Source organism: Telopea speciosissima, chromosome 7 (assembly GCF_018873765.1).
Source record: "Telopea speciosissima isolate NSW1024214 ecotype Mountain lineage chromosome 7, Tspe_v1, whole genome shotgun sequence".
Lineage (NCBI taxonomy): Eukaryota > Viridiplantae > Streptophyta > Magnoliopsida > Proteales > Proteaceae > Telopea > Telopea speciosissima.
In genome coordinates this window covers 61,181,976-61,209,732 of record NC_057922.1, presented here as the reverse complement: position 1 = coordinate 61,209,732, position 27,757 = coordinate 61,181,976, and the positions used below count along the sequence as shown (strand labels likewise).

General features: G+C 39.6%; 2 protein-coding genes and 1 long non-coding RNA gene across 4 annotated transcripts; all 3 read left to right on the top strand.

Moving 5' to 3' along the window:
• Positions 1 to 11,722: 11,722 nt before the first annotated feature.
• On the top strand, positions 11,723 to 14,012 carry LOC122669773 (60S ribosomal protein L22-2-like). The gene is made up of 2 exons (XM_043866626.1): positions 11,723 to 12,036; positions 13,732 to 14,012. Exons 1-2 carry the CDS (start codon positions 11,807 to 11,809, stop codon positions 13,874 to 13,876), a joined length of 375 nt encoding a protein of 124 aa, XP_043722561.1. The 5' UTR covers positions 11,723 to 11,806; the 3' UTR covers positions 13,877 to 14,012.
• A 2,540-nt stretch (positions 14,013 to 16,552) lies between these two features.
• Positions 16,553 to 18,588, top strand: LOC122669769 (ectonucleotide pyrophosphatase/phosphodiesterase family member 3-like). 2 transcript variants are annotated; one of them, XM_043866621.1, is made up of 3 exons: positions 16,553 to 16,930; positions 16,967 to 18,265; positions 18,296 to 18,588. In XM_043866621.1, the coding sequence occupies exons 1-2, from the start codon at positions 16,650 to 16,652 to the stop codon at positions 18,189 to 18,191; spliced, it is 1,506 nt and encodes a 501-aa protein (XP_043722556.1). In that variant the 5' UTR covers positions 16,553 to 16,649; the 3' UTR covers positions 18,192 to 18,265; positions 18,296 to 18,588. The 2 variants fall into 2 exon arrangements, with proteins under 2 accessions (XP_043722556.1, XP_043722555.1); XM_043866620.1 differs by having other exon boundaries at positions 16,553 to 18,265.
• Positions 18,589 to 22,398: 3,810 nt separating this feature from the next.
• Positions 22,399 to 27,231, top strand: LOC122669775. The gene is made up of 4 exons (XR_006334076.1): positions 22,399 to 22,413; positions 23,447 to 23,450; positions 25,359 to 25,368; positions 27,106 to 27,231. It is a non-coding gene; the product is annotated as an uncharacterized LOC122669775 (long non-coding RNA).
• Positions 27,232 to 27,757: the final 526 nt, after the last annotated feature.

Sequence of the window (27,757 nt, the reverse complement as noted above, 5' to 3'; positions counted from 1 at the left end):
CGGAAAGGGAAATATTACATTCCAAATGATCGTAGTTTTGCGGAAGCGTATAAAATCAATAGTTACAAGATGATCAAAGCCTAGATGATAAATACTGTAGTTAATCCATTTTTCATTACCACCTAATAATGATTAACAAGGGTATAACAGTAAATGTTTTTACATGGGCCTACGCCCTAAAATAAACAAAAGGGGAACAAGTCCCTAGAATTCTCACGGCCCGTAGGCACAATCGTCACAAGGACACCCGCTGCCATGTTCCTCTAACACGCCTTCCGGCTCCTCCGCACTGCATCATAATCTAAAAATTGTGTACACGAGGGGTTAGCTCTCCACCGAGCGCTGAGGGGATGGGGATGCACAAACACACAATTCACATAGTCCAATGATGCATGCATATGTTAAGTAAATTTTCCACCTAACATCACAACTAAGTCAATGGCATATGCTACTGTGACAACTCGGGAGACACTGTGGGTCACTTAACTTATCGCCACAATGAAACCTCAATTGTCACGTGGGACCTACGCCGATCGAAGCCTCCAAGACCACTCGCGCACCCCGATAACCAATACTACCATGATCGGCCTCTCCCACCTCCACGTAATCCGGTGTACGATTACCCAACACCTAAACCCCTGTTGGTAAGGGTCGTAGCATAAGGGTGTGAAATCCTAGCCACAATATACTACATGCAAGTCCTATCGTCCCGAGAGGTAATCCGGGCGCATCAACTTTTCATCTGGTTTAGTGCCCGGTTACCAGCACGGCACGGCGCATACAGTTCAACATGACATTCAACAAAATTTCTTCATAAATGTATATAGTGTTCGGGGTTCCGGCACCGGTACCCACCGGCACCGAGACCCATCAAGGTATCACATTACCAATCAACATTATAACAATTGTATATAAGAGTATGCAATATGCACAAACATGCTTATTAATTATAATGATTACATAATATATAATGCAATAATAATAACAAGCCCAAACAACCAAACCCACTCACAACGTATACGCCAAGCACCAAGATTATCAGTTGTCGCCTCGATCAAGCAATAAGCCACAAAAGTGAATATATTAACCTACACAAAGAGTGGAATAAGGTTACACGAGCGAAAGGAACGGATCCCCAAAAGGTCTCCCATAAACACTTAAGTATAAGGTTTCGAGACGAAGTGGTTGCAGGGAGTGGTTTCATGCCCAAATTCTCGCAACCACATGTAAATCCTAGGAAACCGGGGTTCGGAACAGTTTTAGTCAAGGTCGGATGCGGATGTGGTTTCGAAAACTGAATCCGAGTGTAAATCCGAGCTTCACAGGGGCTCAGGACAATTTTTGTCAAGGTCGGATGCGATGTGGTTTCGTAAAACAATCCGAGTGTAAATCCGACCTTCACAGAATCCTTCTCGGGAAGGTAATTTCAGGGTGGTTTCTTGCAGGTCTGAAACCACATGTAAATCCTAGCTAACCAGGGGCTTAGGATAGTTTTAGTCAAGGTCGGTTGCGGTGTGGTTTCGAAAACGAATCCGAGTGTAAAACCACATACCTGCAGAACCGAAAATTGAAGGGTTTCTCACTAGGGATTCATTTTCCAAGGGGTTTAAAGGTAGGGAGGCTTCAAGAAAGCTTCCTCCTAGGTCCATTAGGGTTCTAAGACCTCATTAGGTCCATGTAATCCCATGGATTTAAGAGAAAACAAAGAGAACCTAAATTAGGACATAATATGGTAGAAACCTTAAATTTCTTAAATGGAAAGAGATTACTTAGGCTTAGGGCTTGTAATGGAGTGAAATAACTCCACCATAGTCTAGGTTTAGAGGTTCCATCGATTCCTTGGGTTCCAAGAGAACCCTAGGTTGAATTTCTCCCATTTCCCAAACCTCAAAAATCAAAATAGATGAAGAGATGTGGGTTTGAATGACTTACCTACCCCCAATATAGAAGGCTCCATGTTGAGGCTCCAAGAAGTGCTCTTCCAACCTCCAACCAAGTTTTCTCCACCCTTCTTCCTCCTTCTCTCCTTCCTTCTTCCTTCTTTCTTCTTTCTTCTTTCTCCTTTCTCTCCTCTTTCTCTCCCCAACGATTTAGGTTAGATGGGAGAAGAAATGAAATGAATGCTTCTCCCCCCCCCTTTGTCTTATTTAAAGAAAATGGACCTTGGATCCTCTAAGTTAAATGGGTCAAATAGCTAAATGGATAGTTTAAGTTAAATGGGTCAAGAGTTAAATGGGTGGATCCAAGTTAAATGGGTCATTAGGCTAAATGGGTAGTTTAAGTTAAATGGGTACTCTAAGTTAGATGGGTCAAATAGAGTCAAATGGGCCTCTTAACTAAATGGGCATGCCCACAGGTTTCAAATAGAAAAGAACCCACTTGGGGATGGGTCCATCCACCATGGGATTATAAGCCCATCACACGCTCCCTTAAATAAGTGGGACCCACAAATGGAATATTCCCAACTCAACTAAAATAGCCCGGGCTGTCCAAATCTTGACCCGCACTTCGAGGGCATCGAGGGAAAGGGTAAATAAATAAACTTAAGGGCTAGAACTTACTATTTCCTTGTCATGGTTTGTCAATGGTAAGCCCGTATCATGGTCAATAATTTGTAACTGGGTTTGACCATCAGTGAGAACAGCTCACCAGCACGTGGCAGTGATAACCACACGTCACGGGGAAGAAATAATAATTAATTATGATCCGGGGTGCGGGTGTAACAATTTAGCTCGGGAGGGCTTTACTAGGTTGTAATGGGGCTTAGGACTGGGTTCCAAAGGATGGTAGAGGTTCAAATGTGCCCCTAGGGTCCAACCATGACTTGACACTTCGGCTCCCAAAATTCTACCAAGAGTCTGGTAACTAAACTTGTTGGGGAACTTTTCTTTTCAATAGTGTAATCGAGAAGTTTGGCAATCCCTCTCGTGAAGACTTTGGTAATTTCAACCTTGATAATTTTGACAATATTGTCTCCGTAGGAAAAGTGGCTATTTTTGCCCCATAGTCCAAGTGCTCCCAATTATTTGTCATGTCTTGAGCCAATGCATCCTCTCTCCTTTTTTTTTTTCGAACTCTCATCTCCCTTTTTTTTTCACTCTTTTTCTTTTTGGTTTCATCTCTTTTTTTTTTTTTGAACTATTGTTTCTTTTTGCTCTCATTCTTTTTCTTTTTTTTTTTTGCTCTCTTTTTTTTTAGATTTGCCTAATTCTGGTTGTGGAGCCGGAGCTACTTTTTTTTTTTCTTTTTAAATCCTTCAAAAACACATTCCCCTTATGACATCTTACTTCACCGAGGGACCTCTTCCAGTTAGACCCTAGAAGCTAATGGGACATTTTGATGAGCTAGAGAATATATGGATAATGAGGTGTAGGTGGGCCAAAGTGAGTTTTTTTTTAGAAGGAAAAGGCTAAGGCACAACTGGGGGACTAGTGGATTTTGTTGTCTCAGGGTTTATTTGAGGTGACTAACAGCCAAAGGGAGCCTCCCTTAACAGGCTTTATGAGATGAAATCTTCATCTAGGCTTCCGGCTCGTTGGAAGAGGATCAGATGCATGGAAAGTAATCGAAGTTGTCATCGAAACTTCCGACATTGTAGAAGTTCTCTCAGACCATACTTCACATGCCATCGTCGCCCAAATATTTCTTACAAGGAAAAATAAATAAACAAAGAGGAAAGCCTAGTTTTAGGTTCCTGATAATTATATCTTAAATCAATACGAGGTGCCCCATTTTCGAGGAACATGTAGGACTCCATTAGACGGGAGTGGACCTCCATCTTTCTTTGAGGGACTATCGCGGAACTATGGAATTCCCTACCTTGGGCGGCGTCTTGTAGTGAAGCCAGATTAATCATCAAGTGACCTTAAACTCGGTCCTTCTTGAAGCTAAGAAAGGTTAGTTTGTGTCGTATCCTAATCATATATGGTTTATTTTCCTTCATGATGTATGCAAAGGGTGAGCTAATAGGACAGAAAAGGTCACCTTTGATAGAATCGATATACCTATCGCTCGTGGTCGTGAATTGCAGGTACGTGATTTTTTTAATATACCTGGAGAGTAGGTCACACAATCTCAGAGTAATCAGACTAGTGCCTTTTTTGAGTAGCTAAAGCACCCCACAACACACTAGTGAATACCCTCGCTAGTGATTCTAAACTCGTACGGCAAAATATCAAAGGCTATAGCTTTGCCGCGAATTACCCATGACTACTCATGGGGTCCAATGACTAACTACGGGGGTAAAAGTGTTCCCATGCAGTGCGTGTGTGCAGTAAAGTGGTATAGGAAGCGGCTATCATCCGATCTCATAATACTTATTATGACGTACCTCACCTCCCCAGGGGTAAAGCCACGACAGGGAGTACCCTCGCCATTTGATTTCACTTCGAGTACTATGCATGATGCGGTTAGTACACACAAGGGTTAGCCAAACATGTTATCATACAAACAATGCATAAGGGAGAAAATTATTGCATTTAACGAGAGCATCTAGTGTTGAAAGCTTAACATGTCCCCAGTGGAGTCGCCACTGTAAGTACCGTGGTCCTCGGGACGAGGGTTCCTCAGCCTTATGGCGACAAGGATTTGGCTTTGATGAATAGCGGCATATCGTTCCGACATATCATCATGGGGATTGGGATCATACTTCATAAAGAAATGGAGTCGCCACCTAGGATTAGGGCCTAGGACCCAATGGGTGTAGCCCCATCCGGGATTAGCGGAAAGGGCTATGTGATTCCATATGGTCTGGTCAGAGATTCAGGGTAAGTAGTCAAGTTACAAGAGTGGGAAGGTGTTAGGCACTCACCTCGCCCGGACAAATCGATCTTTCTACTATATGCGTGTTTTTGAATATTCTCCCTTAATAATATATCATATGCTAACATGCAAAGCTAAGTTATGATGTACTAATCATGATAAAGAAAGAAAAATCATTTACTATGTACACTAAAGCGAATTACTTTAATTGTCTACATTATGCCAAAAATAATAAGAAGGAAAGAGATAGATACCTGTCAAGAAAAACAAGAAAATGATGACAATGCACCAAGTATGAAATATGTGATGTCCCACGGCTCAGGTGGAGACGGACAATCGGCTTGCCTCTCTCTTATCGGACAGAGTAAGGACTATATGAGATGGTTTTCGTTACTTAGACTTCGGGCAGAGTAACGGTTGTACAAGGGATTCTCGTTATCTGTATACAGACAGAACAACGGCTCTTTTGGATGGCTTGGTTATCTGAAATCGGACAAAATGGCAGTTGTAATAGGGGATTCCGTTTGTTATCCATGCACAGACGGGATGACAAACTTGATGAAAAGGGGATTAGTCTCTTGTCGGATGGGTAATCGAAGGATCTACCCTTTGCTTGAGAACCTCACTTTATCGGACGCTTTCAAGAGAGAAAATCCGGCAAAAGAGGGGTGATCCTCACTTCTGGAGGGTCTCCCTACCTTAAAAATCCATGAAATGGGGGGAGGGGGACCCTCCTATTTATAGGCCTGGGCACCGTGGAGGACCACCACGGCGCCATGGATGATGTCATCCTACTGACGTCAAAAACCTCCATGGCGGCGTGGCTTTGTACACCATTGCCGTGGGGAACCTCCACGGTGTCGTGGGACATTGTTCACGGAGCCTGGGCCATTTTAGGGGTTCAGTGTGTGTCTGGACCCATGGGCTTGGTCTTTTTGGGTTTCTTTTCTTCCTTTTGACTCTTCAGCGGGACCGCCGTGGTTGGGGAAGGTGAGCAGTACCTCTTTCAGTATTTGGTAAAAGGGTCTTATAAGTCATTTTAGGAATATTAGGGTGATTTGGTTTAGATGTAGGGATAAGAGTCCTTCTTGAGAGAGATACCGATGTCTGTCCGTGTCCTGTTGTCATCATCGTCGAGGGGGCAACAAAATTTAGTGTCTACAGAGTCCTTAAATTTTTATTACAGTGATGGGGGTACTCTCTCATTTTTTATTCATCTCTAAGGATTTGTGCATGTTTCATAATATTAAGGTTGCTCATTTTGCTCCTGAAGTCTCTCATTTATCTTTGCTTTACTCTAAGAGCATTGGGGGAGGGGTGCTCTACAAACTGGGATGACCAGGAGGAGATCAAGGCTAAAACAAAATTATTCCTATTGCGATGGTCTCTATCGACCGAGCATTGGGGAATATGTTTCCCAATAGTAAATAAGTGATCTGACATGAATATAAACGCACATGGGACAATGTATGTCTGCAAAGTAGGAAAACATCCTCCATGAAAGCCAAAGGCTTGGTCTGATGATACTTTTATCTTTTGTTGTGCCACTACTAATGATATTTTGACTATTAAATCCATTCTAGATTTGTTTTTAGATTTATTGGGCTAACATATTAACTATACTTAGAGTGACCTCTTTTTTAATAAGAACGTCCCTTTGGATGAAAAACTGAGACTTGCTACTATTATTGGGATTAGAGAAATGTCACGAGATTATGTATATTTGGAAACCAATCTTTTCCATTCCTGCTCCTGTGCTGAGGGTTTTCGTCATATTATTAAAAGAGTTGAGAGTCGGCTTTCCATTTGAGAAGCCAACTTATTATCTTATGTCGGTCATCGGGTTTTAACTCAGTCGATTTTTGGCTTTTATCCCAGGGAATCTTATGTCTTGTTTTGCATTGCCTCTTAAAATTTGTAAAAGCCTTGATTTTATTTGTTCTAATTTTTGGAATATGGACAAGAGGAGGGGGTGGGGAGAAAACTACATCTATTTCTTGGGATAGAGTTTGTTCTCCTAAGTATGCGGGGAGCTTGGGTTTGCGTGATTCTTCTATCCATAATAAAACTCTCTTGAAATTAGGGTGGAGGTTGCTTGTTGAGCCTTTTGCCTTGTGGGCGAAGGTTTTACGGGCCAAGTATTTTCATCAAAAGTCTCTTTTTGATCCGAAGGTCTGGACCAAGAGAGGCTCTTGGACCTGGAATAGTATAGTTAGGATTCTTCTGATCCTACAAAAGATGATTTTTATTAAGGCTGGAAATGGTAGGAACGCTTGTTTTTTAGACAGACCCGTGGATCCACTCAATTTCTATTTTTCGTATTCCCCCCTAATTCCACTCGTGGGAATCTTCCTCAGCTTGTGTGTGACTACACAACAACACATGAATGGAATCTATAATTATTGTCTTCTTGTATCACATTGCCTTTGGTTGATGAAATTTGTAAGATTTCCCTTTCCCTGACTGAGGATCGTTGGTGGTGTGCTCTTTCTAGTACTCAATATTTTCTACAAAATTGACTGCTAAGATAGGTCTAGGTTCTAATTCTTGTACCCCTAGATGATGGAGGTTTTTTTTTGTGGAAACTTTGCATCCATCCTCAATTTAAGATGTTTTTTTTGGAGACTTTTGTTTGATGGTTTTCTTGTTCGTTATGTCTTGGTTAAATGGATGCCTATTGATTCCTCTTGTGTGTTATGTGGTTCTCTGCATGCACCGGCATTACATTAATTTTTTACTTGGGAGGTGTCTGAGAGAATATGGGTTGTGGGATCATTGGGATTGAGAACTGATTTTTTATCTAATCAGTCTTGCTTGTCTCTTATTCTTCATTTGTTTGGCTCTGGTTCTTTATCTCGCTTTGATCTTCATTGGTTGTTTAATGTTATGGCGATTACTTGGTATTTTATCTGGTCTCACAAAAACAAGGTTGTGATTACTAACATTCAGCCTAATCCTTTAACAATTATTACTATTATTAATAGGTAGATAGCTAATCAAACCTTGAAACCCCCTCATTCTATTGATTCTTCTTCCTTTACTTTTCCAGATGAACCTTTTCTAATTTCAACTTATCCCACTATGTTGCCCACTTTAAATCATTGTGTGTTAATTTGTGCAGAGATTTCTAATCTAATCAATTTGAATAGATCTGGATGGGCATTTGGAGTTTTGTACCAAGGCCATTTTTAGGTGATTGAAACAGTTTATCTAATGGCAAGAAAACAAATGGATGATGCTGTAAGAGCTGGTTTGAAAGGGTTGTATATAGCTGCATTTTTTTTGGGATGGCCGATTGTGCAAGTTATACAAATATGCAGGACTTAATGAGTTTGTTATCGGAGCTAAGTATTGGGGTATGGCCACGACACTTGGTACCTAATTTTTTTATCACTTTCTGATCTCTCCAGGGGTGATATTTGTGATAAGCAAGATAATGTTGTTGTTAATTTGTTTTAGTGAATGGCTAGCAAAGCTATGCATCAGAAGTTAGAGTATGAGATTTATGGGGATGATGTAAAATCGATCAGTTTTCTTTATAAGTGCTTGCTTTTTATCCCCCCCCCCCCCAACTAATCAAAAAAAGAAACACTAGGCCACGGACAAACAAAGAGAAAACAAGACAAACAAAAAACATCAAGATTGTCCCAAAAATAGTGTAAGCAATAATCAGGTCACACTCTTTACCAAAAAAAAAAAATCAGTTCACACTACGATCTTCCAAGGAGTATCAAATTTTCCAATCAATTGAGCAAAGAAGATAAGAGACAAACCTAATACAACGACTCTTCCTCCTACGACAAGCAGAGACTTGAGTGTCTTCCTAATGAAGCGCCTCCTTTTTTTACTTCAAATTTGGCGCTTCCTCTAGAATGTCAACATGTCGGATCACCTCCTCAATATACTTCAACCCTAGATCGTCCACTTGAGAAAGACCAACTAAGGAGATTACATGCTAGTCCAACATATGAAGGAATTATTTTCAATCATCCAACTCCAAACTGGCCCCACACGGAATGGGGTTGTCATCCACATTTGCAACCCGAATCACATCATCAACCAGTTGATACAAGATATCAATCATCAAGGTCTCAATGTCAAGATCATAATACTCCAGAGATTCATCTTGCCTATGGAGAGAGTGCTAGTGAGAGGGAGAAGGCTTCTTCTTGTTGTTTTTCTTTGAGCATATCATCATGAGCAATTAACAAATCTTCGGTCCACTCTCCAATCTTGTCCTCCATATTTGTTGAATGAGCCACCACAACAACCTTCTTGTCTTCCATATCCGATTGTGCCATCACAAAGGCCTCGATGGAATCCTCAAAGGTCTCTATAGAATTAGAAAGTAACGCACAAGTGTCATTCAAATGCAACTGAGAAGTATTACCAACTGTGACAAGCTCTTCCTCGACGTAATTTATAGAATTCTTCTCAATATTTTCTCCTACCCCCTCCAAAATTGAAAATGTATTTGCCTCCTTAATTAATGACGTGGCAGTTAGTGGAAGATATGCTATTTACTTCTTTGTGTAGACATGTTGAGAACCCACTCCCTTAACAACCCCTTGTGTGAATTATCCTTCACATGGTCAATTTGATTATTTCTAGGCCAAATTAATTCAAGATCATCTCAATTTTTGCAATGATCGATACAATCCTAGTTTTGATCCTTAAATCCTTGCCTTTGCATGCCATAAAAATTTTTGTTTCTAGAGAAATGGAGGATTACCCTCAAGTCCCCTTGATATTTTCATATTGTTTTGGCAAGATGGATGCAAATATGGCAAAGTGGATTGAAATGCTACTCCCACACCCCTTTTCTAACACATGACTTGTTAATAGGATAATTTTCAACTGGTCAAAATTAATAGAACACAATGCATTGGTCAAATGTCAAATTTGTGTTCCTATTTCAATTATATGGCTCGTTGTGTATTTATGTATTTTCACTCAAAACTGAACAAACAATCACTATGTAATGGTTTATATATATATATATATATATATTTTTTTTTTTAAACACCATTTCCTCTGTCCTATTGAGTATAGCCCTAATGGTGGTGATTGTATTAGGTCTAGGTTAGTGATGTCTCTCTCTCTCTCTCTCTCTCTCATAATAAGTAAAGGGTAATAATTTTTTGGTCTACAAAATCATATACCTTATTTGTTTTACACATATCTCTTGTTATGAGAAAACACTAAAATTTTGTGGACAAATAGACCCCAATTTCCTTTTCTCACAAGTAAACTGTCAACGTTCACTACAAATATGGAGTTTGAAAGTTGCCAAGTGCCAAAATAGAACATTAGAAAAGGAGAAAGGTTTCCTTCACCATACAATGAAGGTTCACCACAGGATCCTAGGGTTCACAAATCCCTATAAGGTTTTAGTATGTTCCCTAAGATACCCTCCCACGTGCATCTGAAACCCTGCAATGAATGGATTCCCACCATCTTGGCTTAAGGAAAAACTCGGTCCATAGAGAAAGGGAAGACTACAAAAAAGAGGGTATCTACATTAGCAAGAGGTGCATGAACACACATGGCAAGAGACATCATTGAATTTGAGTTTGAATGTTACACATGATTAATTCAGGTAATTTCCTAAATATCCAATAATCAAAATTGCCACATTATCCTTCTACCTAGCACCACTAAGTGTACTAGAAAAAACTTTCACCATAGATAAATCATGGGAGAGGGTTCATCATACTGCCAGTGTGGGGAGGAATCTATACAACACACCAATTGGGTATCCTGAAAAATGTAACATTCATGCGGTACCCACATTTTCAAAGTAAGCAAGAAAAATTAAAAAAAATCCTTTGAGGAAGAAACTTTCACTAGCAATGTGGCAATCTTTTTCTCATAAATTTTCTAAAATTTGTTTGACTGAGTTTTCTTTCGTCCACCATGAGAAGAATCCATTTATCTTTTGATTGAACGCAAGAAGGGTATTTGTGACCATGAACAATAGGGTGTGTTAGTTAATGATGAACACAAAGTCCAACCATAGTGTCATATCTTTACCCTCCCAAAAAAACATTGTAGGATCACATCTAGGGCTGCAACATGGTCGGGTTGGGCCGGGCTTTTTAAAACCCTTGCCCAACCCTGAGTCCCCTTACTTGGGCCTAGGCCTGCCTTAACCATGACTCAGGGCCTAAAGACCCTGACCCTGACGGGCCAAGCCCAGCCCAAGCCCGCCTTGATTGGCCCTGATTGGGCCGGGCTTGGCCTATTGGCCTTGACCTTGACCCTGACCTTAATCTTGACCCTGACCCTGACCCTAATGCTGACTTTGCTGCAATAAGCAAATTAAAATAGCTGAATATTTATATAGCAACACAATAAAGGGGATTCACATTAATCTGATTATTTTATTATGTTTCTTTTTCCTTGGTACAATGGTTAGGCCCCATTTTAAGTAATTATGTTCCTTGATCATTTGTATCATAACTTTTAATTTTTGATAAATAAAAAATTTTCTTCACGGAGTACAGCCCATAAATGATGTTTCAGTGAACCATAGAGCACATACTAAAATACTAACACTATAAATAAAATCAGGGTCGGGCTAAGCCCGAGATCTCAACCCTGACCCGACCCGACCCTGACTCAGGGCCAAGAATTTCTGGCTCTAACCTGCCCTCAAGGCCATAAATCTTTAGCCCAAACTCTATTTGGGCTCAGGACGGGTTCGGGCCAACAGGGCCAAACTTGCAGCCCTATTCACATCGCTAGTGGAGAAGGAATTGGTATTACTTTCACTCAACTGGATCCATTTTCCATTTGGAATCATCAAAAAATAACATTACCTCATTCCAGAAGCCTCCACAAAAGGTTTTCTCATACGACTGGGCTCTATATCATAAAAACACGACTACCTGGGCTTGGGCCCTGGAGGCCCAGTACCGTAGGCCCTAGGGATTCAGTAATTCGTCGTATAAATAGAATCCTTCCTCCCAAAACTTGTGGTGGCGACTGCGTTAGGGTTTTTCGGTGTGGTGAGAGGAAAGGAAGAGAGAACGCAGAGAAGAAGATGAGTAAGTCGACGAAAGTTGTTCCCAAGGGCAAGAAGAAGGGAGCAAGCTTCGTTATCGACTGCGCGAAGCCTGTGGAAGACAAAATCATGGACATAGCGTCCTTGGAGAAGTTTTTGCAGGAGAGAATCAAGGTCGGAGGCAAGGCTGGTGCCCTCGGTGATTCCATTACCATCACTCGTGATAAGACTAAGATCACCGTTACTTCCGACAACCCCTTATCCAAGAGGTACAGTACAGCTCTCTTCGGTAACTGGGCTTTTGATTTTCATTCATTCCTCTTACAGATTTCGTTTTATTTATATTCTGTTTATCTGCTTTTCATTACATATTATCTGCATCTGTTTTTATGGGGGTATAGCTTAACTATAGATCTCAAAGTCTTAGTAACGGTCTTGTTCGGATCTGAAATGGTGAATCTTCTTTCGATTTGCTTAATGATGCGGAATCACGTATCCTGATTGTAGAAACGATAACTGGCTAGTTTGGATTTGGGCTAAAAGAATCAAATTCTGACTAGTTGAATGATGTTGGTGTTCTTTTGTTTTCATTTTTGTGCGGTTAGAAATGGGGAAGTAGATGGTTTATAGTGTTTATATTACGGAATTTAGTAATTTTCCCGTCACAGAAGCCTTAGCAGCCATGTCTCAAATGCTGGTCTACCTACATGTGAGCTAGTTATTTCTGAGGTGGTTGCACATGGAAATACTGCAAACTTTTATTGAAATGCTCCTTAAGACTTGTCTACTGGAACAGTATCTTTTATACTGAAGCTGGGTTTGAGATTTAACAACTTTATGATTGAGCTACTGCCAGAAAGCTTGCAGGATCTACCATGAGAGATAGGATATTATTCATTGGGTTGGATTGGCATAGTCACTGGGAAAAATGGTTATAATAAGCTTCTAGAGCATGCAATTCAGGATTACAATGTTATGGAATTACTTATTGATCCAGGAGGTGAGTTTCAAACAGAAGCATAAATATGTTTCTGTTCAGTTGCTAAAATCGGATGTGATTATTTCTTGGATGCAATTTGGTTTCTTTCATGGTTTCAAGGGCTTTCTGTTAGCTGATTTGTTTTATTTATTCAACAATACTAGTTTATGGGCTTCATAACAAAGAATTATTGTTGCTGAAATATCAGTTTACTTAAACCATTTGACCATCTCTGAACAATTCTGCAAGGTATATCTAGCTAAGTTGATCTTTTTTTTACTTAGATGATGTTTAAATGTGGAAGGGGCGGTTAAAAGGTGGGAAATTAGATCCAATTCCTAGGGAATTGGATTGCTTATAGTGTAGCAAAAGATATGCCAGGATCTCTCTCTCTCAACTATACTGCTGATGCTGTTTTGTTATAGTTCACTGATGTTACGCATAATTTTCTTCCAGTTCACTTATATTACACAGATCCGAGAATTGAATAATTTGAATGGTAGACAACATGGAATTTGGTCGGACCTCTCATGTTATGCCATGGATCCTGGATGTTTACCTATTATTGTTATGGGAAAAGGTTTCCTGAGCTAAAAATAAAATAAATAAAATAAAAAAAAAAGTTTTCTGAGCTGCAGGGGCAGGATATGCTAGCATCTGTGTCTCTCTTTCCTCCTTGCATGAAATGATCTCACTGCCCTCCTATATATGATACCATTTTGTCACTCCTCATTGGGATCCCTCTGTGATGCTTGCTCAGAGAATTCTCTCCCTATTGTTATTTATCACATTTACTATTAATACTGTTAAATGCTTGCTATTGCTTACTATTCTGCTGAGGAAAAAAAGCTTGTTTGAAATCGAGTTATGCTCCGCGAATTTTGGTTGTAGATGTTAAATTTCTCTCTCTTTTTGATATGAAATCATATTCATTCTAATTACCCCATTTAATTTTAACACCAAAGATTTTTTTGTTCTTTTCCAGGTACTTGAAATATCTAACAAAGAAGTATTTGAAGAAGCACAATGTGAGGGATTGGTTGCGTGTCATTGCATCAAACAAAGACCGCAATGTCTATGAGCTGCGATACTTCAACATTGCTGAGAACGAGGGTGAGGAAGAGGATTGATTAATAATTAGGTTTCAGTGTGTTTTCCTTTCAACCCATCAGTTTTTGTAGGGACATTATTCGATGGTATCAGTTTTGTTCGAATGAACTCATCAATGTATCTGAATTAACTCAACTATTCCCTATTTTTACTGCTGTTAATTGTTTTATACTTTTGGAGTATCAGTGCTTTGGTATGCAATTATTTTTTCCGTTTCATAGCCTTTCTGTTTTGTGGTATGTCCATTTGCTACCATTGTTGATTGGTTTTTCTTTGGGAGGAGTGATGGTGGTTAAGATGATCATCCAATGTTGCCAAACAAGTTCATCAATACACTAGTGATTTTAGAGATGTTTAAATATATCAGGGTAAGCAGATGTTTGAGATTTTGTATATGGGAGTTTTGGAGGCTGTGATTTCTAGGCAATTCCTTACTGCATAAATATGCATTTACTGTCAAAATGGCTAGTCGTTTATGCCGATGGCCGGAAGGAGAGGATCGAACGGTGCAATAAAGAGGAGCATCTCTGATTTCTTCCTCTGGTTCACCAACCTGCCTTCGTCGTCATGTTCATTTCGCAGCGGGTAAATCCCAGAAGCAAAAAAGCATTCCTATGCTTACACTTTCCTCTTTTGTAACTCAATTTGCTTCTCGATTTAGCCTTTCTCACTGTTCTCCATCACTTCGGCCATTTCTGTTCTCTACCATTTCTCTTGTCCAACCATCAATGCTATGTCTGTTCTTTCCTCGTCGCCCTCTTGTATTTCCATCTACCACTTTGCAAAAATGGCACCACAAGAATGAGAAGTGGACGTGTTTGCCTTCGTCTTCTCACTCTCTTTTTCATCTATTAGTGGACGTATTTCCATCGACCACTTTGTGAATGTACAAATTACTTGCATCAAACTTAATGGCACATTTAATTATCTTTTATGGGCACATGCCATAAAGGTTTATATATCTTATGTTATCACCACTACATTTAGAAGATAATGGATATAAATATCGGATGCGCGAGAATGATATTCTTCTTGTCTGGCTATGAAATAGTATGGAGCTTTGGTTTTTCCCATGTCCCAAATGTACGACATCTATGGTAAGTGTTTTGCCTTCAAACAAAATGAAAAATTTATTGGTAACTTATTACAGTTTATTAAAGGGCAAGCAAGAAGAGCTCAATGTCTAGAGTCCTTGTCTACAGATATTGAGGTGTTGAAATCACAGCATGCTAAGATTTTAGTAGCAAAATTTTTATCTGGATTGGATCTTGACCTGCAGCCAGTTAAAAGTTAGATTCTTGGAAGAGAAAATATAACATCAATGAATGAAGCCTTTTGTCGGATTCAACGTATTGTTTTGATAATCTTGATAGATCACCTCCTATCAATCTGGATCAGACAATTTTACCCCTATCTTTCACTTTGGGTAAGGCACTCAGGCACGCTATATGTAACACTGTCGTCGATCATAGGCTCCTCAAAAAAACAAAAAAAAAAAATTATTGGATTAGTACAAGGAAACAACAGCTGCCAGCGGAAGGAACTAGTGTGCTTACATTAGGACTTTTGCTTTTGTTGAAGGAACAAATAAACTAACCATTGACGACCATTCAACCATTGTACACTGGAGCAACATCTACAAATAAGAAGCTTTAAAAATTATGAGAATTCGGATCTGAAGGCTTGCTATTGAAGAGTAGGAACCTAAAGTAGGAGAAATTCTTGCGAACGTGCGATGCGGCCTTGTTGAGGGAGGATGGATGTAAGAGGGAGGTGCAATCTTGGAGCTCCAACCGTGGCGTTGGATGACTCCAAAGCTCTGTTTCTTTCGGTGACTGACAAAGAGCGGAGAAGAGAAGAGAGAGAGAGACAGAGACAGAGAGGACTCGACGGTTCTTAAATGTGTTTCAAGCAAATCCCGATACATGAGAAAAAAATTTCCTATAAATTTGGGATAAATTAACACTCATCTTTTCAAGAAAACATCGGTTGTTCCCAGTAAAATTTTCCTTAAACAAAATTTTCAAATTACAAAACAGTGAAAAATATAATTTTATCGTAAAATTTGTTTTACCGAATATCTTACTTCAAAACAAACAGAGCCTTTGGGTAGGGAACTCAGACAAGCCATATATAAAGTTGTTGCGGATCAAAAGACCTCAAAAAACCAAAAAAAATCAAAAAAATTAAAAAAATTAAAAAAGGACTCATGTTCTCTGTTCCGCAGCGCAGACTGCGCACCAAGACACATAGCCCTACCACTCAAGGGGTAGGATGGTCATTACACCCACTCTATGTGTCTGGACACAGCCTGCGCCCTCGGCACAGAGAACATTCTCCCATTAAAAAATTGAACATTCTCCCATTAAAAAATTGTTGGATTGGTACATAGAAACAAACAGTAGTGAAGTAACACCTTATAAGGTTTTGCAGATTCGGGGAATTCGGTATCTCAAGGAATATCCCGCATACGCCATTAATAAACACGAAACATCCCTCAATGCTTCCATTTCACTCAAAAAGTCCGAAGACCAAACAAAATGCTTCTCTTTCTTTCTAGTTTCTAGTTTTTAGTTTTCTACTAGTCTTTGGTTCCACTCCAACTGCAGTCAAGTCTCCTCTTAAATAGTCTTTTTCGCACCAAACGATATCGTGGCCGTTTCCCATTAAAATCTTAGATTTTACTCCAATCCCAACCTCCTCTGCGGTTTGCTGTTCCTCCCTAATCGTAAGTTCCGGAGGTGAAGATCGAGAGAGAGAGAGAGATTGAGGAAGATAAGCAAAATCTCTTCAATGGGTTCTGCTTCTTTTCCCGTCTTAGCCTCATCCAAGCCCAATTCTTCGCCTGCACAGGAGGGAGACACACCTAACCCATCCACTGCCCTTCTTGCCTTCGACACTGACTCCTCCTCACCGGACCCTCCTCGTCAGAAACCCATCACCACCATCCTCTTCGTTGTTCTAATCATCATCACCTGCATCTCCCTCGCTGCCTCTGGCGCCTTCGCTTTCCTCTTCTTCTCCTCCACTTCTCGTTCTCACCAACTCTCCACTTCTCCTGCCCACCAATCTGCCGCTTCTCCTGCCTACCAACCTTCAGCTCCTACAGAAACACCAGTAGAAACTGAAACCAAAGCTCGCCCCCAAACCAAGCTCGATCATCCCGTTGTTCTTCTCATCTCTTCTGATGGGTTCCGATTTGGGTATCAATTCAAAGCTCCTACCCCCAACATAGGCCGTCTGATTGCCAACGGCACTGAAGCCGAAACTGGTCTCATCTCTGTTTTCCCTACCCTTACGTTCCCCAACCATTACTCGATCGTCACCGGTCTCTACCCTGCCTACCATGGCATCATCAATAATTATTTCGCCGATCCCGTTACTGGCGACACTTTCAACATGGGCAGTCACGAACCCAAATGGTGGCTGGGCGAACCCTTGTGGGAAACCGTGGTCAATCATGGATTGAAGGCTGCTACCTATTTCTGGCCCGGCTCTGAAGTACATAAAGGTTCCTGGAATTGCCCTACCAATCTCTGCCAATTTTACAATGGTTCTGTGCCTTTCGATGAACGGGTTGATACAGTCCTAAACTACTTTGATCTTCCTAGTAGTGAGATCCCTGTATTCATGACTCTGTATTTTGAAGACCCGGATCATCAGGGTCACCAGGTTGGAGCTGACGATCCGGAGATCACTGAAGCAGTTGCCAGAATTGATAGGATGATCGGAAGGGTGATTGACGGGCTGGAGAAAAGAGGGGTTTTTGAAGATGTCACCATAATTATGGTTGGTGATCATGGAATGGTCGGTACCTGTGATAAAAAGCTCATCTATCTTCATGATCTCACCCCCTGGATTGACATCCCGAAGGATTGGGTCCAATCCTATACTCCTTTGCTTGCGATTCGGCCTCCAGCAGGTGTCTCCCCTTCGGATGTTGTAGGCAAGATGATGGACGGTTTGAGCTCTGGGAAGGTTGAAAATGGAAAGAATCTCAAGATTTTTCTTAAGGAGGATCTGCCGGATCGACTTCACTATGTGGGGAACGATAGAATTCCACCCATAATAGGACTAGTTGCAGAAGGGTTTAAGGTGGAGCAAACTAGATCGAAGCGGAAAGAATGTGGAGGAGCGCATGGATACGACAATGCATTCTTCTCCATGAGAACCATTTTCATCGGTCATGGACCTCAGTTTGCTAGAGGTCGCAAGGTCCCATCCTTCGAGAATGTCCAAATATACAATGTAATCACTTCTATCCTTAACATACAGGGAGCCCCTAATAATGGATCAGCGTCGTTTCCAGAAACTATTCTTTTGCCCAGCTCCTGATGCCTTGTTAGCTCGCATACTTTGGAGGGATGTCTACCACAACAGGACTCGTCAAAACTGAGGAATCTGTCTTCGAGGTAATGCATTGTATCTGATTGTAAGATCTCCTGAATGGGTGTTCCGAGTTCTTAAGATCAAATTACACCGGGTTATGCAGTAGTGGAACAATGTAAGTGGTCATGCAATTCTTCTCAATCTTATTAATCATCTGAAGAATCTGTTAATGACGACATCCCTACAATTCTTTCCATCTATATGGGTTTCTTGCTGGATGATTTAGCCATTGAAACCTAGCACTATAGTTGTAAAAGTTGTAATTTTGTAAGATGTTATATTGATTTGCTTAAAGAATAGAGGTGAAAAGTCTTCTACGATCTTTGTGGAGTTTATCTTGTCATTTTTTGCCTATATTATTGCAGTATTCTTTCTATTCTTTCTGCAAGTATGACATCAAATTTGAAATATATTGTCTAGTCCAGAGCTAAACATTGCATTCAGTTCGACAATGAGCCATTTTCCAAGTTGTGTCTTGCGTGATTAGGTTTTATAGACTTGTATAACTATAAAGTTAGAGCAGGTGAAGTCTGGTATTCCGATTGACATCTTCTGTTTTACTACTCTATTGAAAAAAAATTCTGCAAAAAACTGAACAATTTCATGCCTAGATGTCATCTATTTGCCCCTTCCTGACCATTATAATATGAATGGTAATTGTATAAATTCCTGATTCACCGAATTTTTTGTTTCTGTTCTTCCTCCAATATTAATTTTGTGCACCCCAAATATTTTATATGGTTTGGTACAACAATATACAGGTTTTGGTTTTCTAGAGGTAAAGATACTAACATATGCAAGAATTTGGTGTAGATGTAGTTTGTCCGGTATAAAGCTCAGATGACAATGATTAAAGTTGGATTGCTTAATACTGCATAAAGAGAAGTAATTAAAAATGTTACTTATCAAAAAAAAAAAAAAAGTAATTAAAAATGTTTGACCCATAAAAACATCTGATTTCTATCTATAGAAAGACAAAAAATCTATTGATTGCCAAGAACAGAATTAATAAAGTTTGGGGTTCCTCTTTACTGTTCTCATAATTGTCATTACTGCAATAGAAAAAAATGAAACACGTGTGAAAATATTTATGAAAAAAGCATATTTTGCATAATAAAAAAGTGATTATCCTTAGTAGGAATCTACTAGATACGATTTTCCAACCAATAAAAGTGATCTTCTCATACTTTATTTTCATAGATTTTCCTTCTTAAACTTGAGCAACACAATAAGTTGTTTGCAGTGTTGAAAGCTGCATTCTTAACTTAGAGGTTGATAAATAATGGTAACCTGCATTATTTTGATAAACATATTTTGGGGCCTCAAACAACCTTTGTTAAATTATTTTGTAATTGCTCAGTATTTAAGTTGTTATTGTAGTTGTTTCTTTTTTTTCCCATTTTGTTAACCTGCAATGTATGCTATAGGTTGCATTTATGCCATTAAAACCTGTGAATTTGATGTCTTTTATGCTCAGCTGTAAAAAGACATGTCAATGGAAATGTAGCAGAAAATTATGTTTTAAGTCATTAATTTGACTTGGTTTTTCCTGTTACTTGGGTCGTGTGGACTATTGATTTGAGATCATACAAAAGGGTGTTATGGGAAAGGGGAAAAAGGGTGAAGGGAGGAGGAGAGTATTATCATGGATTCATTATTGAGTTGTTGTATGAGCACTTTGTGCAGTCAAACTTAGGTTAGAGGAATGGGTTCCGGTCATAGCTTCTTGATATCCTCAGATTTCTTTTGTTTTGTTCTGCCGATATGTTTTCTTTACACTAATCATTTCTGAAACAATAGTTGGACCAAAGTATAAATCAATTTAGTCCTTTTTATTTGACACCATCATGGATTAACTGAAATGTTTTCTGAAATCCTGTGCCAGAGTCATTGATGATCTTGTAAGCCGATTAGATGTTCCTTTTGTTCATGATAGAGTGACTAAGGTCACTGATTAGTTTCATTTTGCTTTCTTTTCCTTCTTTTTCTTTTTGGTTGAAAATACCTTGCATTCTTGTATGTCTTATCAAAACTTCCATCACATAATTTTCTGTCAGTTTTCCGGTGGAGGTTTAGTTAAGGTAATTTTTTGGCATTGGGACTGTAGGAATTATTTGAGTTAGAGGATTGGTTTGGTTAATTGTTGGATAAATAAGTCAGCAAATTCAGATCTAATATCCACTTGTTGACAGAACTAGGGACCTGGACAGGATTTGGGAAAATTCTTTCAAGGAAGGTTCTATTATTTCTATTGTTCCATATGAATTAGGCCAATATGGTATTTTCATGATGAATCTGTTCATCTCATTGATGGACAAATCCCTGTAGTTCAGGATTCATTGGAGTAGGTGAACAATGGACAAGGTTCAGAAATTCATTTCTCACTCCCAATATTGAAGCTAGCCATATTCTTTTTGATGGTTGGAAGATTGTGAATTCCTCCCTTTTTTTCTTGATAAGTTGTTTCTCTTTCCTTGGTTAATTTGCCAATTTTCAACTCAATTAAGCACATCCTCCATACCTCTTTATTCTACCAACCGACATGCCTTATGTGACACCAATGGTGATATTGATGGGCAATCTTCTTTTGTGTACTGTCATTTGGGAAGCTTAAACTATCTTAACAAATGAGATGCGGATTGTCAATCTAAATTGCCAAGTAGTCCGCTGCCAGAGACATGAACGAAACATGAAAGAAGAACTACTCTTGGCAAGAGTTGCTTGACCAGACTCTAAGTTAATTCAGTGAACTCCTTAGGTACTCCATGGTCTTTTGAAGAAGAAGAAAAAAAGCCCTTAAGAACTCTGAATTTTTTAGCTGTGCAAAGAATGATTTTCATTATCCGAGAAGTGGCTATCCGCATCATAGCTTCTGTTGTTCTCTTCCTGGAATTCTGTTCATTTAGCTGGACTGTTGATCTGGCGCGGCTAGAGGTGCAAGTTCGCAGCTTAGCACAGCACTGCTCGCCCATCATTAATGTCATTGAATTGTAATACATACAAGGCAGATGCAGTGAAATATTTATTGTCAATGTTCTTGGTGATTGATTTTGTGTAGTTTTGATAAAATTGTATGGAAGTCCAATAGATCTTGACCGAATGAGTCAGGGAATTTGACATTTGAACAATCTGAAGGGTAACCTATCCATCAGGCAATGAAATGGTCTGTTCAAAGGGTTGTGACTTGGTAGAAGGCCTGCCCTGGCAAGGTGCTGGCAGGGTGGACTAGAATTGATCCTTTAACCTTTATACCATCTTTTGCATGAAGTGAGCACTCACAGAATTGAACCTGTATCTTTATGCTATCAGCCTGAGTATTTTATCCTCACACCAAGAGTTAACCAGATTCAACAAAAGCCATCACAAAAATCTGTTCTTCTCATGTGCCTTCATCAAAGTTGAGGCTAGCCATCTATAGAACCTACACATGGATACTCTAGAACTGCCAAAATTGGGATACTTGTAAGCCTTGGCACAAACTGGCGCACGTCATGGTTTGAAAGGAATGCGATGGTCATGGCCACGAGTAAGTGGCAAGGATTTGGGCTCTTCAAAAAGTCCTTCAAATTTTCAACTAAAAAAAGTCCTTCAAACTGATCCAAGAGAAGTTTGCAAATACTTCAGGATTACCCTTTTGTTGATAAGGTGGGCCCAAAGGCATTGAGATGAAGCACAACTCCTTGATAGCTTTTGCTGATCAACCGATTTGCTTGAATTTCTCCCACTAATTTATCTCCTCCACTTTTGACTCCTTTCAATTCCACCTCCTTCCACTTACAACAAACTTCATCGTTAATTTAGAAAAGTCCCAAATAATTGGGCTACACGTCCTCAAACAGTGCGTGCAGAATTACTTGGTAACCTTCCAACAACAACACCCATAACTCAGCCTTATCCCAACTAAATGGGTTCAGCTGCATGGATCCTTTCAAAACAATTCAAAACAAAACAAAGTAGAAAGAGGAAATGAAAAATGAGAGTAAGAAGAAAAAGGATACCCCAGTAAATTAGGAAAAGCTTAGCTACCTGGTGTCGATAACGTGGATCCTAGTCCTCCAATAACCTCTATTTGAGGTCATACACGGCACAAGACCCAAACTATGCATGTCATTCTTCACAACCTCACCTATGGTCATTTTAGACCTGCCTTAGCTCTTTTAGCTCATTCGTTCGGCATCAGATTGCTCCTCCTTACTGGGGCATCCTCAGGTCTCTGTTGTACATGGCCAAACCACCTCAGACGACATTCTTTGAGTTTGTCACTGATCATGGCAACTCCCACATCAGCTCTAATATGTTCGTTCTTCACTTTATTCTTCCTAGTTTTGTCGCACATCCATCTTAACATCCTCATCTCTACCACACATAGCTTTGCTATATGGCTCTTCTTAATTGCCCAACATTCCGTCCCATACATCATAGTTGGTCGGACAACAGTCCTGTAGAATTTTCCTTTAAGCTTTAAAGGAATGTGTCAGTCACATAGTATTCCGGTCGTACCTCTCCACTTCATCCATCCCACTTTAATTCTTTGTGAAACATTATCATCTATGTCACATGCTTTGTGTATGATAAACACTAGATATTTGAAACAGTCATTTGACGGTATCTATCTCTCCTCAATTTTCACCATGTCATCATCCATCATAGTGTAACTAAATTACACACCATATTTTCCGTCTTTGATCTACTAATCTTAAACATCATCATATACTTGGTCAACTTCCATGTTTAATAAGTAGAAGTCCACCCACACTGGAACTCCTTGAAGAAGAATCTTCACACATTGGAACAACAACTGGGACTTGCAAGTTTTCTCTAGAGGCAACAACCACTTCAAACCGGTTGGTAGAGTCTGGTTGAGGTCCCAACTCCCCTTACCAACGTTTCACTCAAAGTTATCAATACTTCCAGAGTCAATTAAAATCATTGTTTGGACAACAACCCAGTAACCTGCATCATTTGGGATACCCAAACTCCACTAATTGCATGAAGGGAAATTATGGGTGTGTCGTCATTCTCCTCCAACACTAGTTCCTCCTCCATGGTTGCTACCTTTTCATCTTCCTCATAACAACCCTCAATGATGAAAAACTTCTTGTAGTGATGACCGGGAACAAATCGTTCATTGCAATTGAAGTAAAATCCATTGAATCTTCTATCCTGCATCTCCGCAGAGCTCCTTTTTTTTTTTTGAAAAGAATTGTAGGGCTGTTATTGACACCTTCTTTCCATGATGTTGTTCCCACATTTTTAAATTCTGGAAAAGTTAATGTTCTTCGTTGGGATTGATTTCGAGCTTCATAAAGACGGGTGAGTCCAATGGCCACGGATGTCGGTCTACCCGCCGGAATGTCTGCCTTGATGTTGTCTTGGAGCTCACTAATAAAACAACTAACCTGTCTTTGAGGAGAAAGAGCCCCAACTTTGGTGAGTAACTTCTCAAATTGAATTTGATATGCTCATACAGACCCAACTTGTTGCAGCTTGATAAGTTCTCTAAAAAAATCCTAATATTGCGTTGGTCCATATCACATATGTAACTCGTCGCAAAATTGCCGCCAAGTGTCATCAGGTGCTCTTGTCAAAACAACTGGAACTAGAGTTGTGCATCACCTTCTAAATGGAAGGAAGCAAGTGCAACTTTCCCATCTTCTGGTGTCTGATGGAACATGAAGAATTGCTCCACTCGCCATGACCAACTCATTGTGTTTTCTTCTCCATTAAAGCGTGAAAAATATAGTTTTACAAGTTGTGGAGAAAAAAGAGTTACTCGAACTAGCACGCCGACATCCCGAAGATGGTCCCGATCTTTTTCCATGAGACAATGGTGGAGCGTTGGAGTTCTCTCCATCTCGGTTAGTCTCTTGCGCATGCGCAAACATCTTTTCCAAAACTTCATTTAGTTTGTGCATGATTGATTGCACATACACCACTAGTTAACAATTCTATCTCCTCTTCAAGGCGTTGCACTCATTGATCCAGGCCTTGACTTTGATACCACTCTGGTATGTTCTTGGATGCATTTCTTTTCTCTATTTTGTTCTTAAGTTGCAAGCACACAAATAAGGATGAAAATTTGAGAAAAACTGTAGTAGAAAGACTAGATAGAGGTAGTCGACCTCCTCTCTATTAAGAGAATATTTAGGGTGATAATTCCATAACTTCTTCATTTTCACTGGTTTATATATCTAGTTGATACGGTTACAATAACTTCACAACCTCCTTAATGTGCTTAACCATTCCTCCTTACAATCAAATTTAAATATAGAACTAACCCATTAACTGATAATAGTAAAAGCCACATATAATAGCTTATCTCAACCACCTACACATGCAATACTATCAGTTGCAACCTATGTGAATGTATCAGATCATCACTGATTACTCATCTGCCCCTCAAGCAAACACTATCAGTTTTTCCCTCTGCAGCCAATATTCAACATTGAAGCAACTTCATATACGAAGTCCAAACCAGAAAATTAGGGTTAATTACAAATCGAGATTTCTCCTTTAAGACGAATTTTCTCCAAGAACTTCAATTATAAGTGTAGACACTGAATTTTGTCATCCCCAGACAATGATGACAACACAAACATGGATAGATGACGACTCTCTCAAGTCACCCATAAACCCATGATAAAGACTCAGACATAAGAAACATAACCATACCAATCCAGTCTCAGTCGGCTTCTCCCAAAATTTGAATGGAAAACTACAGGAAGTCAGCATCGCCATTTGAAGAACGATGGCACCGCTAGGAGCCCAGTGGCACTGATCGGGGGGATAGTAGCCCAGCCTGGACCCTCGGTGGCCTCACCAGGAGCTAGGTGGCACTACCCAAGATCTAGGAGGCGCCATCCAGACCTGAGCGGGGCCTTCCAAGGTTGAGTGGCGCCACCTGTCGACTCAAGCCTGAGACGACTCGACTCAGCCCCTGGGTCGATTCGACTCAAGCTTGAGTCGACTAAACCCTATTTTCTTGGACCCTCTATAAATAGAGAGCCCCTCTTCCTTCAAAAAAATATAGTTTGATAATGTGGAGAGCCCAAAGGAGCTCTGGAAAAATTCTGAGAAAGTCCAAAAAATCTGGAAATTTAGAGAAAAAAAGAGGGAGGTTTTGGTCCCTAGAGAAGTTCTTTCTTTTTTAGGTTTTAGTTTTCGTTTGTTTTGGCCCTTGAGGGCTCTGTTGGTGATAAGGCACAGAAGCCCTGCCGGATTTGGCAATATGGAGTGGAAGCCCTGTCGGAGTCCAGAAAGCCATGTTGGTGATTCGACAATACAACGCGGAAGCTCTGCCGAAGTCCAGGAAGCCTTAGCAACATACTTTTGATAAGCCGTTATTTTACCTGACAAGAGAGAGTCAGGTATTCTGTCCATCTCCACCTGAGTAGGGTGGTGACCCATTGCGCATTTTTCGTGTTTTTGGTAAATTTTACTATTAGGTACACATTTTCATTCTGGTCATTTATTTGGCATAATGTAGATCATTTAAGCATATTTTTGCTATTTTGCAATTTTTCATCATTATTTTGTATATTTATTATCATATATGTTAGTATAAATTAAGTCATCAAGGGAACATTCGAAATCAAACATCTAGTGGAAAGACCAGTTCAACTATCGAGGTGGGTACCTAACACCTTCCCGCTCTCATAACCTGGAAGCTTACCCAAATTCTCTGATCATACCATATGGAATCTTGCACCCTTTTATAGGGCTACACCAATCGGGTCCTAGGCCCTAATCCTAGGTGGCGACTCCATTTTATATATATATATATATATTGCATGATCCCAAACCCCCAATGATTGTGCAATCCCTTTTTGTAGAACCCCCTCTTATGAAACCACTAGTCCTCAAAGGGAGGACCATATTTTTTGGAAAAGGGCAAAAAGAAACCCGCGAGAGATCTCTCTCTCTTTCGACATGGTGGATCCTTACAATAAGGTACAGATTTCTCTGTAGGTTTCTGTTTGTTTCTCTATGAATTTCTTCGATTTCACCTCAATGGCCCTATGCTTGACTCCATTCCTGCTTTTATAGGATATTGTTTGGGATTGTCTTCGTTGTTTTCATAATTTCATTGCTTTCTTCTTGTTCCATTTTTTGTGGTTCAGAGAGACTGGCAGGAAGGGATAACCTTGGGGCTATGGTCCAAAGTTGTAGATCAATGGTCAATAGAGAGTACAAGGTATTTCGGTGGTTATGCGAAAGCAAATGAGAGGTTTTTTACTAAGGAGTCGCTACTTCTGGCTATAAGTACCTCTGTGTTGGTGTGCTTTAATATTTCTTCTTCTTCTTCTTCTCTCGTTTTTCTCTTCTCCATTGAAAATTTATATTAAATTCGTTGGAAAGGATTTGAATCCTTTGTTGATATGCACATTTCTATTGTTTTATTTTTAATGAAAAATCGTAGATTTCCTCGTCAAAAAAAGATAAAACTTGTTATTTAATTGTTTCCTTATCTCATCAAGTTTGCCCTGCAACAGATATCAACGCACTAATTTTCTTTTCATGATTCTGTTGAGATCCTATCTTTATAACGCCTAATTCTCTTGTTCGACAAATGATCCATTCATGTACAATAATCACATTGTATAGTGTAGCGGGTATAGTTTAGTGGTAAAAATGTGATTCGTTCTATTACTGAAATAGTTAAGGTTTGGTTTGATTCCGATCAAAAACTTTATTTCTTAAAAGGATTTCATCCTTCCCCTCTCGATGATATATTTGAGGAAGAATATAATTCTCGTGATTTTATCCAAAAGTAAATTATACATTGAAAAATTGGATTATGGAATCACGAAGCATAATTTTTTTTGAGTTGGATCAAGACTTCCAACTGAATGAGTAACAGATCCGTGGATAAAGATACAAAAGTTTATTTCTAATCGTTACTAAATCTTCCATTTTTGGGTTTGTAGAGAGGAGATTGAAGCCAAATAGCTATTAAACGATGACTTTAGTTTACTAGAGCTATCAATCTATTATGTCGTACGAACTTCTAACTATGAATAAAAAACAGATTGGAGCAGTTAGATCTCGACAGAACAAATCGGGAAAAGGATCCTTCACTTCGCTATATATACAAAAGAGTCTGGATATTGATACAATTCATCTCATTCTTCTTTGTAGTAGAGTACTTCAATAGATTTCACTTCGTTTGTCGTTTAGTTCAATCTGGGTTATTCTATGTAAAATGAAATTTCAATAACAATAAAATAAAAAAAAGAGAGGAGTCTTTATGTCTCGTTACCGAGGACCTCGCTTCAAAAAAATATGTTGTCTGGGAGTTTTACCGGGATTAACTAGTAAAAGGTCTGAAGCCGGAAGTGATCCTAGAAACCAATCTCGTTCCGAAAAAAGATCTCAATATCGTATTCGTCTAGAAGAAAAACAAAAATTGCGTTTTCATTATGGTCTGACAGAGCGACAATTACTTCAATACGTTCGTATTGCTAGAAAAGCAAAAGGGTCAACTGTTCAGGTTTTACTACAATTACTTGAAA